Source organism: Martes martes (assembly GCF_963455335.1).
Source record: "Martes martes genome assembly, chromosome: 3".
Lineage (NCBI taxonomy): Eukaryota > Metazoa > Chordata > Mammalia > Carnivora > Mustelidae > Martes > Martes martes.
This window is the reverse complement of record NC_137890.1, coordinates 56,490,938-56,505,851: the sequence shown is the minus strand read 5'-3', so window position 1 is coordinate 56,505,851 and position 14,914 is coordinate 56,490,938. Positions and strand designations below refer to the sequence as shown.

Below are 14,914 nucleotides of genomic sequence, written 5' to 3'. Positions count from 1 at the left end.
AGGTGCCCCCTGTTCCAGAATTTTGACTCTTGGTTTTAAAAACAAAAATTCTAGTTCTCTAGTAAAATTCTCCAACTTATTCTTTCTTTTCTTTTCTTTTTTTTTTAAGATTTTTTTTTAAAGATTTTATTTATTTATTTGACAGAAAGAGACACAGTGAGAGAGGGAACACAAGCAGGGAGAGTGGGAGAGGGAGAAACAGAAGCAGGCTTCTCGCCAAGCAGGGAGCCCGACGTGGGGCTCGATCCCAGGACCCTGGGATCATGACCAGAGCTGAAGGCAGACGCTTACCAACTGAACCACCCAGGTGCCCCTATTCTTTATTTTCTTAAACACAGTAGTCACAATTATTTTAAAATCCTCATTTGAAAACTTCAGTATCTGATTCTATCGGCCTGTTTCTATTATCTGTTCCTTTCTACTGATTCACTTTAATCCTGTTTTTAGGATGTCTTGTGATTCTTTTAAATTTAATGCTGGACATTGTGGATGAGAATTTTAAAGGATCAGGTTAATGCTATATCTCTCCAACAAGTGTTAAATTTTCTTTGATTAGGCAAAAAGTATCACTTTGATTCATTAAGGCTTGGTTTTGAGCCTTGTTAGAATAATCTACTTTAGTTTTGTGCCTTTTTCTAAAACATCATCCTTATTTCTAACACATGGGTCCTTTGGGTCTTCAACTAAAAGCTCAGTGTATTTACAAGGCCCCTACATTTTGGCAGAGCTTTAATTTCAATAATTGTCTTCCAAGCCACTACGAAAATATATGTTCACTTCCTTTGCATCTCAGCTGGTATTTTCTGTTGTGTTTCTTAGCATTTTATCCTGCGCATGCACAGATTAGAAATTAGCAGATATGTATGCAGATATTTGGATTCACTTCTCTCCTCTCTGAGATTTTGCATCAAGCCCCAGCTATACTGACAGCTCTGAAGTCTGATGGCTATCTCCTCAACTCTGTTATACTCCCCCTTTCTACTTGTGCTCTATACTCTAACACCACAAACGACCTCAGGCAAAAGCCAAGGTAAATGGAGAGCTGACTTATGAGCTTCCCTTATTTCAAAGATGGTAGTCACTCACGTCAGGCCTATAGTAGTTACTTTCCAATACTTTAATAGCTTTTTTCTATATTTTGGGCAGCTTTAATAGTTGATTTTGGTGGGAGGATTTGTCCAATACAAGCTACTCAACTGTAGACAGACCAAAAGTCTTCAAGTTATTTTAAAATCTGTATCTGATAATTCTAACATCTGGTTCTCCTGTTGGTATGTTTATTTTTTTGCTAGTTCACATTCATTTTGTTTCTCTCTGTGTGCCTCACAATTATGAATTGCTTACTACACACTGTATTCGTGAAATTATTTGTAGAAATAATGTGAGTCTAGGATGATATAATTTTCTTTAAAGATTATTTTTCATTTGTTTTTGCTGGGCAACTAAAGCCAAAGTACTTAGAACAGTGACTGGCATGTGGTAAGCAGTTAATTTTCATTATTTCATGTTTATCTGCCCCACCCAGATTAAGGATCCTTTTTATTAAGGATCCCAACATCTGGACTGTTTGGTTTAAAGTTAATGTAAAAAAAAAAATAGTTGCTAAGTAAATGGCCTGAAGAGCTGAGTTGGGCTCTAAAAATGAGGTGAGACATATTTATGAATCACACACACATACACTAACACACAAAGTCATGAATATTTTTATAGAGAGATAAACTTGTACACAGTTTTTTAAAGAATGATATAGCATTTACCTTCAGGCAGGTTTGGTGTGCTTTGCCTCAGAGTACTTTCTACATTTTCAGATTCTGCTACCTGAGTTTCTAGAAAAAAGAAAAAAATGAACCAACTTTTGGATTCCTGTGAAAATTTGTGTTAAGGGTATTGTGATTTCATTATAATTATTCATCTTTTAATGAATTTCTATTATGCATGGAAATGTGACCATGAAGGCATCCATCAATCAGCATTGGCATTCTCCTTCCAGAGTTCATCTAGATTACCTTCTGAATGATTGTTCATTCCCACTGCTCTTTTATATTGACTTTTCTGATTCTTTGAACTTCCTCATCTGGTTTCCACTACCACCATCTGGGTAGAGCACCCAGTTTGACCTTGGGAGACCTCCAAAGTCAGTATTTCTGCTACTGAATTCTGGCTCATACATTGAATGTATAAACCAAAAGTGATCCCATCATCCAAACTGCAAACGCAAGGGATAACCACCCTTTGCTTTCATGCCATCTCTCTCCCTTGCTCTACTTGACCCCATTATTACAAACCATGTTCAGGATGGATTTACCTAACAAAGACTGTCTTCGAGGTTTTCTTGGCAAAACTGGTGTTGGTATGGAGATGGGACCTGGAAAATGAGTAATACTTAGTACCATAGCAGTATCTTGTTTTAAACGTTTAGCCCACTGTCTTCCTCCTTTAACACGACTAAATCTTGTTATAGGGCTTGGCACTGTTGCTCTTGCACCTATCAGAGATTGCCTAAAAGTGTAGGTAGATGCAGATAGAACTTCCTTGGGTTTGGGAGAAATAGCTGGGGAAGTGGTACTTGGAAGTCTGGAGAACTCTGAGGAGAAAATCACAATGTCTTTGAACATGTCACCAAAATACGTATTTTTTATTTTTGATGCTTTTTCTTTGGATTTTCTTGACCTTTTCATTTGTCTTATTTCTTTCCCAAAAACACGACTTGAGGCTGAATGACAGGTTGGAAAAAATAAGGAACCAGTAGCAGTCTCTGGAATGTGCCAATACACATTCTTAGAAGTTTTTCTGGGTATTGAAATAGTAGTCACTCTTTCTTGTATATAATGATCAAGAAAGAGATTTTGGATATTGACAAGGGTTTGTGGTTGACTTCTTGAAACAACATCAGGAAAACTAGTTTTCTTTCTTTCAGTTGAAGTGGTTTCATCTTGAAAGAACGTTACATGTTTTGGCTCAGTTTTACCAGTCTTGGCTAAACCAGAAAGAAAAGAAAACACAATTAGTTTATATTTATCAAGGTATCAGGGGCAAAACTATTAATGTGTTAGCATTCATAGCTTTTCTTTATTTACTCACCCCTCTTTCGCCTTCTAAAATTTTCTGTATATGTTTGCTCAGCTATCAGGACTTTTGTTTAGCTGACTGGGGTTAAGTTTGAGTTATCAGCTGGAGAAGTGGAAAGACTAAATTGTATTAGGTTTAGAAAGGGTAGGGAGAAACTCTTGGAACTGAATAGAATAATGGGACATATTATTCTATCAACAGAATTGATAGAATAATGGGACATAAAGGGAGGTGTTTTTTGTTTTGTTTTGTTTTGTTTTGTTTTTGAGCAGTTACTACTAAAACTGAAGCATGGGTGGGCAAAAATGATTTGGATGAAGTTTTGCTATTTATCTCTCTCTTCCTCATTTGAAACTTCTTCAAGCAAAGACATTTCTTTTCAATGCCAAATGGCAGACCAATGTCCAAACACGATAACATCCTGATATTGGCTACAACGTACTACAAGTTCAGTTAGGTTACAATGGTAAAAGTTCTTTTCTCTCTTAGGTCCAGAAAATAAACTGTGCCTGCATTCTTCAGTACCTCACTATACAAATATGCTTTCTCTTTCCATTGTGACTGAATGTGAAATGACTTTTTTTTCTATTGTCTCAGTTGAGTACAATAAATGATGAGGACCTCTGCATTCCAAGGAAGAGATGATAGACTGATTAAGGCAAGGCTTGCAAAGAGATGGCCAAAACAAGTTCAACTCTCACCCTTTTAAGAGATTGCTGGAGACTGGCCTGAATTCAGAGAGAGGACTTCTGAATAGCACTATTGGGGTGGTATGTGTTTTCCCGACCTTCCCCTCCCTGTGGAGGGTGGAAGAGGATGATTTTTCCCACACCTCAAACCATGTGAGGGGAATTCTCAGAGAAGCATTTATGGAGAAAGAGGAGTGTATGCCACAAGGAGAATATAACATCTTACTACTCCCCTACTCACACCCCCCACTAATACAGAGTAGCAAAAAAAAAATATTAGTCCTTCCAGGGCTGTGTTCCAGTTGGAGCAAGGCAAGAGGATCCTTGAAACTACTTGATCTGTATCTCCTGGCATTTCAGGGGGTGCTGAGACTGATGCGTGATTCTTACCTTCATTCCTTAACTCTTCCCCACCCCTAACCCCACCTATGGAGGAGCAGAAACTATCAGTTGTGGAAAAGAAGTAAAGAGCAAGATGGAAGAACTTATTATGACCCTGTTTCCTTTGACTTGTTTAGAAATTAGCAGACCTAGTCTGAGCTGGGAGAAGGGGCAAGGTTTGAGTGCATGCTTGTTAAAAGTAATGATTTAGGTTGAACTATTTGTTTAATATATGAAAACGAAACCAGGCTCATAAAGGACAGTGATGAGAAAAGCCTGGGAAGAGAGATCGGTGCCATGTGAGTATGAAAGGCAGTAGGAGGAGGAGAAGAATGTTTCCTTCCTCCTTATATAAAACTAATAAAAACAAGCTCATTCAATAAAATGGTTATACCACTATCTTCACCTTTTTTCCCTCTCTCCCATATTAAAACAAACATGGTAACACAAGCAAAATCCTCAACAAACTCCAGAACACCACCATCTCACCATAGTTATCCTTCCCTTCAATGGCAAATGGAAGTAATTTACACTCAGTTTGATGTCTTTTCTTCTCCTCTCTATTGTTTCACTTTATTTAATCTAACTTTTAATTAAATTAATGGACTTTATTTTTAGAACAGTTTTAGATTAAAAAAAACAAACAAGAAGACAGTTCCCATACATTCCCCTCCCTTGCACACAGTTTTATCTATTATTAACATCTTGCATTAGTGTAGTACATTTATTACAATTGATGAACGAATGTTGGCATACAATTAATTAGAGTCCATAGTTTACATTAGGGTTCATTCTCTGTGTTGTTCAGTTCCATGGATTTTGACAAATGCGTCATGTCATGCATTCACTATTACAATATCCTAAAAAATAATTGCACGACCTTAAAATTCCCCTGTGCTTCACCTGTTCGACACTTCTCCTCTCCCTGAACAAACTTCTGGCAACCAGTGACATTTTTTTTTTATTGTGTTATTGTTTTGCCTTTTGGATACTTCTGAAAATTCATGTTGAGGGTGGTATGATAGTTATTCATCTTTTAATGAATTCGTATCATTCACGGAAATGTGCCCGTGAAGGCATCCATCAGCATTGGCATTCTGCTTCTAGAGTTCATCTAGATTTCCTTCTGAATGATTGACTAGGGTACCTAGTCTTCTCCTTTTCTAGTTTCCCAGGGTAAAAGCTTAGAGTATTTGTTTTAGATTAATCTTCTTTTCCTAATATATGCATTCAAGGCTATACATACCCTCTGAGCCCTACTTTTGCTGTGTACCACACATTTTGATAGGTTGGATTTTTATTTTCATTTAGTTCAAACAATTTTAAAGTATCTCTGTGACTTCTTTGACCCATGTCCTAGCTAAGTGTGTTGTTTAATCTCCAAATATTTTGAGACTTCCACATATCTTTCGGTTATTAATTTTTAGTTTAACTCTATTGTATTCTGAGAGCAAATATTGTACAATATCTGTTCTTTGGAAGTGTGTTTTATGGCCCAGAATGTGGTCTAGCTTGATGAGTGTCTTATAGGAGTTTGGGAAGATGTTTTCCGCTGTTGTTAGATGAAGACAATTGGATCCTATTGATTGTTGGTACTATTCGGTTCAACTATATCCTTACTAATTTTCCACCTGCAAATCTACTAATTACTGATAAGGAGTGTGGAACTCTTAGACTATAATAGTGGAGTTATCTATTTCTCCTAACAATTCTAGCAGTTTTTGCCTCAGATATTTTAACTCCCTCTTTTGGATACATGTCAAAGATTATTATGTCTTCTTAAAGAATTGACTTTTTTATAATTATTACCTCTATTTATCCCAGATAATTTTTATTGTTCTGAATGTGCTCTGTCTGAAATCAATATAGCTTTTTCAGCTTTTTTAAAATTAGTGTTAGTACAGTATATCTTTCTTTTCACCTTTACTTTTAACCTATCTGTGTTTTTATACTTAAAGTAAATTTCTTATAGATAACAGAGAGTTGGGTCTTGTTTATCTGCTATAACAGTTTGTCTTTTAATTGGTATACTTAGACCATTAATTTGTAATGAATTATGGACATTATTGGCTTAATATCTGCCACATTTATAAAGTCTTCTATTCTTTACTATTGTTTTGCTGCTGCTGCTACTGCTTTTTTAAATCTTCCCGTCCTTTTCTTCTTTTTCTGGTTTCAACTGAGCATTTTATGATTCAGTTTCTCAGTTTCTCTCTTAGCATATCAATTGGACTTTTTTAAAAAAAATTTTAAGGGGTTTCCCTGAAGTTTGTGATATACACTGATAATTCATCTGAGTCTACTTTCTTTTATTTTTAGTTGATATATACTTTATTGATTGGTATTAGTACTTTAAATTTCAGCTACCTTGATATGCAAAAAAACAAGACAACCTAAGTTTGATGTGCTGCATTTAGAAAGGATATTTAATTTATAATAAAAGTTTCTTTTATTGTCCTTTCAAAGTGTCCTCCCATTTACTTTTCAAACCATTATGACTTGGAACTTCCCACCTCTACTACCAAAGCTGTTATCACAAAGTTATTGATGCCTGGTTGCTAAACCTAATAGATACACATTATTACTATTTGACCTCTTTTTAGCATTTGATACTTTAATCTACTCTCTTCTCCATGAAATTCACTCTTTCTTTGGCTCTCATGAGGACACCATCATTTTTCCATTAATGCCACCTGGCTATTCATCTTTCTCTAGACAAATCTTTCTTTCTCAAATTACCATTTAGTATTCCCAAAAGTTCTATCATTATCCCTCATCTGACTTTAATTAATTTTCTATATACAGTAATTCTTAAGTCTGGGTCTGGAAGCCCTAAGCACCTCAAACGTCTCATGTGTAGTCATCAACAGTTTCTGTTCTTCTTTATCTCATAGAGGTACAACTGTTATCTCATCATGCACATGTGCATACACACACAACACACACACACTGGAATCCTGGATTCTTGGATTCCTCTTGTAATTAGCTTCCTCTAGCTGCTGTAACAAATTACCACAAACTTGGTGGCTTAAAGCAACAGAAATTGACTCTCTTACACTTCTGGAGGCCAGAAGCCAAAATTTTATCACTGAGCCAAAAATCCAGGTGTCAGCATGGCCATGTTCTCTCTGGATTCTCTTATGGAGAATCCATTCCTTGCCTCTTCCAGCTTTTGGTGCTGCTAGCATTCTGTGGCTTGTGGCCACATCATGCTTATCCTCAAGGCCGGCATCTTCAAATCTCTCTTTGCTTCATTTTCATATCATCTTCTCCTTTGTGTGCATAATCTCCCTCTGCCTCTCTCTCATAAGGATACATATGATTGCATTTTGAGCCCACCTGGATAATCTAAAATAATCTTTCATCACAAGATCCTTAACTTGATTCTATCTGTAACCCCATATAACTTTTTTTTTTCCATATAAGATAACTGTAGAGATTAGGATGTTGATATCTTCTTATGGGGTTAATTTTCAGTCCACATACTTCCAATTCCTCAGTCCTCACATATAACACACCCAATTAATCACCTCCAGGCTATACTCAAATTATATATGTCAGCTCCAAAGCTTCTAATACTCTACTTCTTTTCCTCCCCCACTCCACTTCCCTCTCCTTTTCTATCATGAGAATCAAAGAGGAAGTGAGCTATTGTTCTGATGGATTCGTGTCCCATCTCCTTTGTTTTACAGTGGAGAAAAGGATTGAAAAATCATTGACCTAATTAAGTTCTGCTGTTTCAGAATAGAAAGATAAGACCCACCCACTGAATGAATTCCCAAAGCCATGCATTATATCAGTGTTGGGACTACGCCCAGCACTCAGATCCCTGGACTCCCACTCTAGGGCCTTCTGCACTTTCCAAGTTGCTGCAAGTCAGTAAACAATTGCAGGCCAAGTAAGAAGTATTACAAGTAGTGTAACGTCTCACAACTACACAATGATTTTAAAGTTTATGAAGTGCCGTGCTCGCTTCGGCAGCACATATACTAAAGTTTATGAAGTGCCTTCACACAGGCTCTTGCATTTTAAACTTCTTCTCTTGCAGTTAAGTGATTTTTTTTTTTAAACCCAGATTTTCCCTTCTATTTTTCACTTCCATCATCTTACTTGACATCAATTTAACTTCAACCTTGATTTTCTGACATAGCCTGATAACATTTCCATCAAATTATCTGAATCTTATCAGTGATAACTCAGATTCCTTAGTTTGGTGAATAAAACCTATGTGAATTGGATCCACTTCACCTAACCTTGCTGGGTAATGACTCATTAACTTCCAGTGGAAACCTCCGGATACTCTAATTATTACTGACAACCACAAAGCCCACACTACTCATGTGTAATTTCATTTCTTAGGTTGATCACACCGTGTGGAATACCTTCTCTTATGAACCAACTGAAATCATTTTCTTCTTTCAAAGTCTACATTAAGCCTTATTCAATCCATTTTTCTTGATTAATATAGCCCACACTTAACCATTTTCATTCATTCCATAAACATTTAACACATGCCATATGCCAGCTGTACACAGTGCTGAGGGTACAACCACCTAGCACAGACCATATTACCAGCAAACATCTCACAAATTAGTATAGAAACTAGGCAGGTAAACAGTTACACTAGAGGGGGCACCTGAACAGCTCAGCGGGTTAAACATCTGCCTCTGGCTCAGGTCATGATCCCAGAGTCCTGGGATCAAGTCCCACATCTGGTTCCCTGCTCAGTAGGGAGTCTGCTTCTCCCTCCTCCTCTGCCTTTCCCCCTGCTTGTGTGCTCTCTCTCTCAAATAAATAAATAAAATCTAAACAACAACAACAACAACAAACCAAACCGAACCAACCAACTAAACAAACAAACAAAACCAAAACTGTTACACCAGAGAATAAGTCCTTGGTGGGGTAATGGTAGAATACTATGCGAGCATAAAGGAAGGTACTCTGACTCAAGGAGGGAAGAGATGCTGAGGAAAATCCTCCCAGTGAAGATGCTATCTGTCTTTTCAATTCTGTACTTCCCAAGTTTTTGATACATTTCCCCATGATTTCTTTTTTTTTTTCCTAATATATTAAATTTCTACATTTCTAAAAGACTCCTCTGCCATCAGAAACTATACAGGTCTCCTCTATAAAACATATTTCATTCCACTTCTACTAATTTCTCAAGTCTTAGTTCAAGCCCCATTCCTGCCCCAATGCTCTCTCATATCTATGTAGTACTATCTGTACCATTAATTGGACATAAATTCTATGTTGCCTTATACTGTTATTTAAGGTTCTGATTTTATGTGTAACTCATCTTTAGAACTTGATTAAAGGTCTTAAAATGTGCTAAAAGGCTTGCACCAGATCATTCAGGTTATTAATTCCCTATAGTATCTAGAATCATATGCAAATTATAGATATTTATTTCAGGGTTTTACTTCAAATGTGTTTGAATATTCATTTTTATAAACTGTACTTGAGTCATTTTAAGTATTAATGAATTCATTCAACAAATATTTTAAACACCTATTATATGCAAAGTACTCTACCAAAAGCCTTTGGAAACATGGGATTAGTAACAGCCAAGGTCATAGAACCTCTGAGTTGCCAAAAAGCAGGAGAGGCCCCTCCCACCCCCCCAAAAGAATTAGTCAGTCCTGTACTCAGCAGATAAACTTCAACTAAAAGATGAATGAAAAAACTACAACAAAAGAACTGGTGGTGAGCAGTAAATCCACATAACTGTGTGGGTATTATTTTTATAGAACAGGTTGTAAATGTAGAAATGTAGAACACCTAAAGAAATGTAGAAAGAACATAACAAAAGTTGAAAGGGACAGTGGGATAGGAGATTGGAGGTAGTATAGGCATGTTGATTTATACATCTTTAATAGCCTGATTCAAAGGTAGTAATTTAACATTGTAAATCAAGTTACGGACTAGACATATTTTAACAGTATAAATGTTGACACTAAAATAAGGAAATACATTATAAAATAATGAACACAATCAATGAAAATCAGATGGTTGAGGAGACTGAAAGGGGAAAGAAGTAGAATTATGCTACTTTTATCATTGCTATAAGTAAGGAGTCAATATACCGCACACGGAAGTACAGGATTACGGGTATATTATATAAAGTGATAGTTATTCAAGTGGCTCATCTTCACCTCATAGCACTTATCACAGGATAATTTTATATTTACTTATATGATCATTTGATGCAACCAGAGGGTAATCAATGAAGAGGATGGACAGGGTCTCTTTCGCTCACTATTACACCCTCAATTCCTAGCACTGTGCTCAAAAGTATGGTCAATTCTTGTTATTTCTGACTGTTCTGTTCTAAAAATCTCAGTGAACACTGAATTATCCAACACTGAGCTGTTGCTTCTAGGAAAAATCCAGGATTAGGTTCTTCTAGGTCTCTGCTCTCAACAGTATCAGCAACCAATCAATACACAATCTTGTTTTATACATGTTTCTATTTAAAGACACTTTAAAGATTTTATTTATTTTTTTTTACACAGAGAGAGAGAGAGAGAGAGAGAGCAAGAGAGGGAATACAAGCAGGGGAGTGGGAGAGGAAGAAGCAGGCCTCCCGCTGAGCAGGGAGCCTGATGCGGGGCTTGATCCCAGGAGCCCGGGACCATGACCTGAGCCAAAGGCAGATGCTTAACCACTGAGCCACCCAGGAGCTCCTAAAGACACTTTAATATATATTGTTGATTCCTTAATATTGAACAGACAGCCAACAACACTGCAACTCATGCCTGAAGGAAGCTTAGCCAACATATATGTTTTTTGTCCATAAGGCACAGGCCTTCTTCGTGCTTAGGAACCCAAGAAAGCACTATGCACCAGGGGGCTCTTTTAGACAGCAAAATCACCAACAAAAAGCACAAAAATTTTAAAAACGTGGCACTGAGAAAAGACTGAAAACAGACTAAGCAAGGGGATGTTGTTTACAGTATGAGAGCTGAAATAAGAAGGCAGAGCATATCCCTTGTTGGATGTCCACTGGGAGCGTGTGTTTTCACCATCCTGGTCATAAGGACCAAGAGTCACCCTATATACTGCTCTCCTGCATACAGTTCACCTATTATAAAAGGAGAAAGAGCTCTCTCTACGGCTCTGAAGTATTCCCCATATCATTGAGTTAAAAAGACAAACTACAGCGGCACCTGGGTGGCTCAGTTGGTTGGGCATCTGCCTTTGGCTCAGGTCATGATCTCAGGGTTGTGGGATCGAGTCCCCTATCAAGGCTCCTTGCTCAGCAGGGAGGCTGCTTCTCCCTCCATCTCTCCTTGCTTGTGCTCTCCCTCCCTCTTTCTCTCTCTGACAAATAAATAAAATTACAAAAGGGTGAAGTACAGCACAGGGTACTGCTTTGGGGGTCAGAAATAATTTTAGCAGTTAGGTAAATTTGCACCTATAGAATCCATGAACAATGAGGATCAACTGTAATTGTAGAATTGAATTGGATGTAATCATCTCACAACAAACATTTGTAAGTTACTGGTTATTAGTGGGTGTCTCTTTTACTATGGTGATTCTGAACTGTGCAGGTTGAGGAATTTCTATGAAAACTAAATAAACTTAATAACATGTCTGACTAATACACATACCTGTATGGACTTTCTTCTTACTTAAAGGCAGCTTAGGGAATTTGGGAGGTAAAGGTCTTCGAAGTAGTTGTGGGTGCTCTTGCATTTTAATGAACAATAAGCACTGTTTTTCACAGCTATTAATCAAGTGAGAATTGCAAACGTTTTGATTATGCTTAAACTGTTGCTGAAAAATCATTCATTAGAGTCTAGATTACATCTTAGTGAAAATCATTCTGTGCTAATATTGTACTGAGTCCAAGCAGAATTCCTATAAAAGAGAGGATAAGAAAGAAAATTCTTTAAAACTTCTAGAAAGAATCTAGATAAAATTTAGGTTTACAATTCACACAGAATCTTAACATACAATTACTATTACCAATCAGGATCATTCTAAAATTTCCCATGTTAGCAAAAATATTCAGTCTGCCGGTCTTATATCATCTAGTGAATACTGATTTTCCAGAGCAGTAGAAACAACACTCATTTTTTTCCTCTACCTTCAAAATGTTATCACTTCACATATTCGGAAAAAGATTTGGTCAAAAAGATAAGGAAGTCCCTCCATGACAGCCTCTTAAGACCCACAATACCTAACCATTCACAAGTAAGTTGTTTTCTTTCTGTAATAATGACTTGTTATAAACTGCAACCACTACTAGTTGGGTTATACTATTTAATCAAAAAATAAGATGATCTTCAATCTAATTAGATTTTCCAGGATCTCTGTTCCAATTAGTACTATTTAGAAACGATGACAGAAGATGGACCCCCAAATCATGACCTTAGTTTTCAGGGCAGCATCAAAGTGCCTGACCCATCACTCTTCCGTTGACAGTCCAAAAGGGAATGCTTTGGAGCTGCATAAATGGGCCGTTTTATCCCTAATAGATAACTTCGCACACAAGGGCTCAAGGTATTATCCCTGTTAGTACGTCCACTTGATGCTGGTAATTTTCCTTCCATATTATCGGAGAATACCGGTCCATCCTTTAAGGCAATCAGCTGCTTCTCAAAATAACTGGCTTTTCCTCTTTCCTCTTTGCCTCGGAATTTAGGCAGCAAGGTAATGGTCAATGGAGGTGGGGGGTCTTCCCGCGGGAAGCCCCTAGGTTACCCTCGTCCCCTGGCAAAGCGGACAGAGGCCGCGGCGACTGGCCCTAGCAACCGGAAGCGATAAAGCCGCCCTGGCCGCCCGTCTCGCACGCGCTAGAGAGGAGGGCGGGGCCGGGCGGGGCCGGGCGGGGCGCGTGCCCGAGGAGCCTCGGGGAGCCGGTCCCGCCCTTCGACTCGGCTCGGCGCGCGCGGAGCCCACTGGCCTTTCTCGGCCGCGGCGTCCGGCTGCCGGGAGGCTGCGCGCGGTGGGGGCTGGAGGAGAAGTCCGCTCCGTGTGCACCTGCTGTACGGAACCCCGTGGTGACAATCGTTATTACTATTTTCATTCTTAATGACAATGACCACTCTTACTTATTTACTCTTCTGGATTACACGACGTATCTAGGGGCTGGGCTGGCCGTCTTTAATGCTGTCCTTGGGCGCAGCCGGTCCCGTTGCTGATTTTGTAGTTACCCCCCCACCCCCGAAAAGCGAACGCTCTTGTTTTCTTTCTCTTCCTTTCATGCAAATTGTTTTCTCTTTCCGATCCTTTCAAATTCCTGGATGAAGAGAAACTGAGTAGCAATAGGGACATGAAGGGACCAAACGGGTTTTAAAAGAACCCCGTTTCTCACTGTTAACTGTGATGTGATTATCGTAGTATGGCTTGTCTCCTCTGTCACGGTGTTGATGAACCTGGACATCCAGTGGTCGGTACATCGTCTGTGTTTGCATGTGTGTGCGTGTGTCTCTGAAGATTGGAGGGAGAACGAGTGTGAGAGAGAACTCATCAGGTAGGTGTGTAAATCCCAGCTCAGAAAGTAAAGCAGATGGAGCTTCCTCCCGGTCTCATTTTTTCCCCCTTAAGTGCAAGTGTAGGAACTTTAGGAACAGGTGTTGGAAGATGAGAGACTTCTGCATAAATCTCCCTAGCTTTGGGGATCTTTAAAGATTTACTCCCTAACCAAGTCTTCCTTTTTTTCTCCTTAGGAGCGAGCATATATTTTAAAGCAGTTAATGAAAAAAGTGGACAAGTAAATAAGTAATTCATCAGACTCTGGGAAATAGCAGCTTGTTTTTCTTTAGAGTATTATTAGCACGTGGTTTCTTTTTCCTTGTAGGATTACTGAGTCCCAATGAGACTGTGGCGGCTGGTGTGGATTTATACCACTTTTGCCTGTGTCTACTCCGCAGATTGATTAGCCTCTCAGAAAAACAAGAAAGTTGACAGCAATAGGCAGATCTGATTGCTAGGTTTTGTCTCAAATAATATTTGTTGTGTTTATTTTGTAAGCGTGAAAAGTGCTTATGTTTTTAGGCAAAAATGTATATTTTGCATACTTAATCTGTGTTTCAATATTTAAATTTAGTCAGGTTCCTGTGTTCTCAAAAGTTGCTGGAACCATGAGAACTATTGAGATATACTTTTACTGAACAATGCTTGGCCTTTAAAATTTATGTTTAGTGACTCATGGTCACAATCAAGGCAATGTCCTTATCAATAATTTTAAAAAAAAGTGCTTTGTCACATATGAAATCAGGCACCCGACTTCATTTCCTGCAGATCTCTTCTAGCAAGTACCAGGCAGAACCTTGGGCTGTTTAATATGGAAACGATGTACAAATGTAGACTGGATTTAGAAAACACAAATTACATTCAATTTGTATTATTTTAGTATTTTTATTTCAATTATTTTTTTTCTACTATTTTTGAAAATGTTACTACCTCATTTTTTTTTCCTTTTAGAAAAAAACGCATGTCTCTTTAAGGACTAAAGCTCTGTCTTAGATTTTAAGGGTCTGTTTTACCTGTTGTGCAGTATGGTCAGCCTATTTATTTGTCCCATTAGCTTTGCAGTTTGGCAGAACCATGTGATGAAGCTTGTGAAACTAAACCACAACACTTTGGCTCTTTTAGCAGATTGTATTAAGGAAGCCAGAGCAATGGTGAGCCAAGGTTATATACATCCTGTGTTTTTGTGCTTTTTTTTTTTTTAATGTTGCTAAAAATGAGATAAAAGCTTATGCAAAAGCAACCTTAGGCACCCCGAAGTTAATGCTATTGATTTTCCTAGTGCTTGGGGAATA

At 38.0% G+C, this 14,914-nt stretch overlaps 1 protein-coding gene across 1 annotated transcript in view; it reads right to left on the bottom strand.

Annotated features, from left to right (window-relative positions):
• The window catches only part of LRRC63 (leucine rich repeat containing 63), a gene marked incomplete at both ends in the record, with an annotated part of 38,857 nt that extends 27,020 nt beyond the window's left edge, over positions 1-11,837 (bottom strand). Inside the window, 3 exons of the mRNA XM_080799385.1 lie at positions 1,758-1,826; positions 2,306-2,977; positions 11,753-11,837. Coding sequence (XP_080655511.1) covers positions 1,758-1,826; positions 2,306-2,977; positions 11,753-11,837 — 826 coding nt within the window. The remainder of the gene's footprint in view (positions 1-1,757; positions 1,827-2,305; positions 2,978-11,752) is intronic.
• Positions 11,838-14,914: the final 3,077 nt, after the last annotated feature.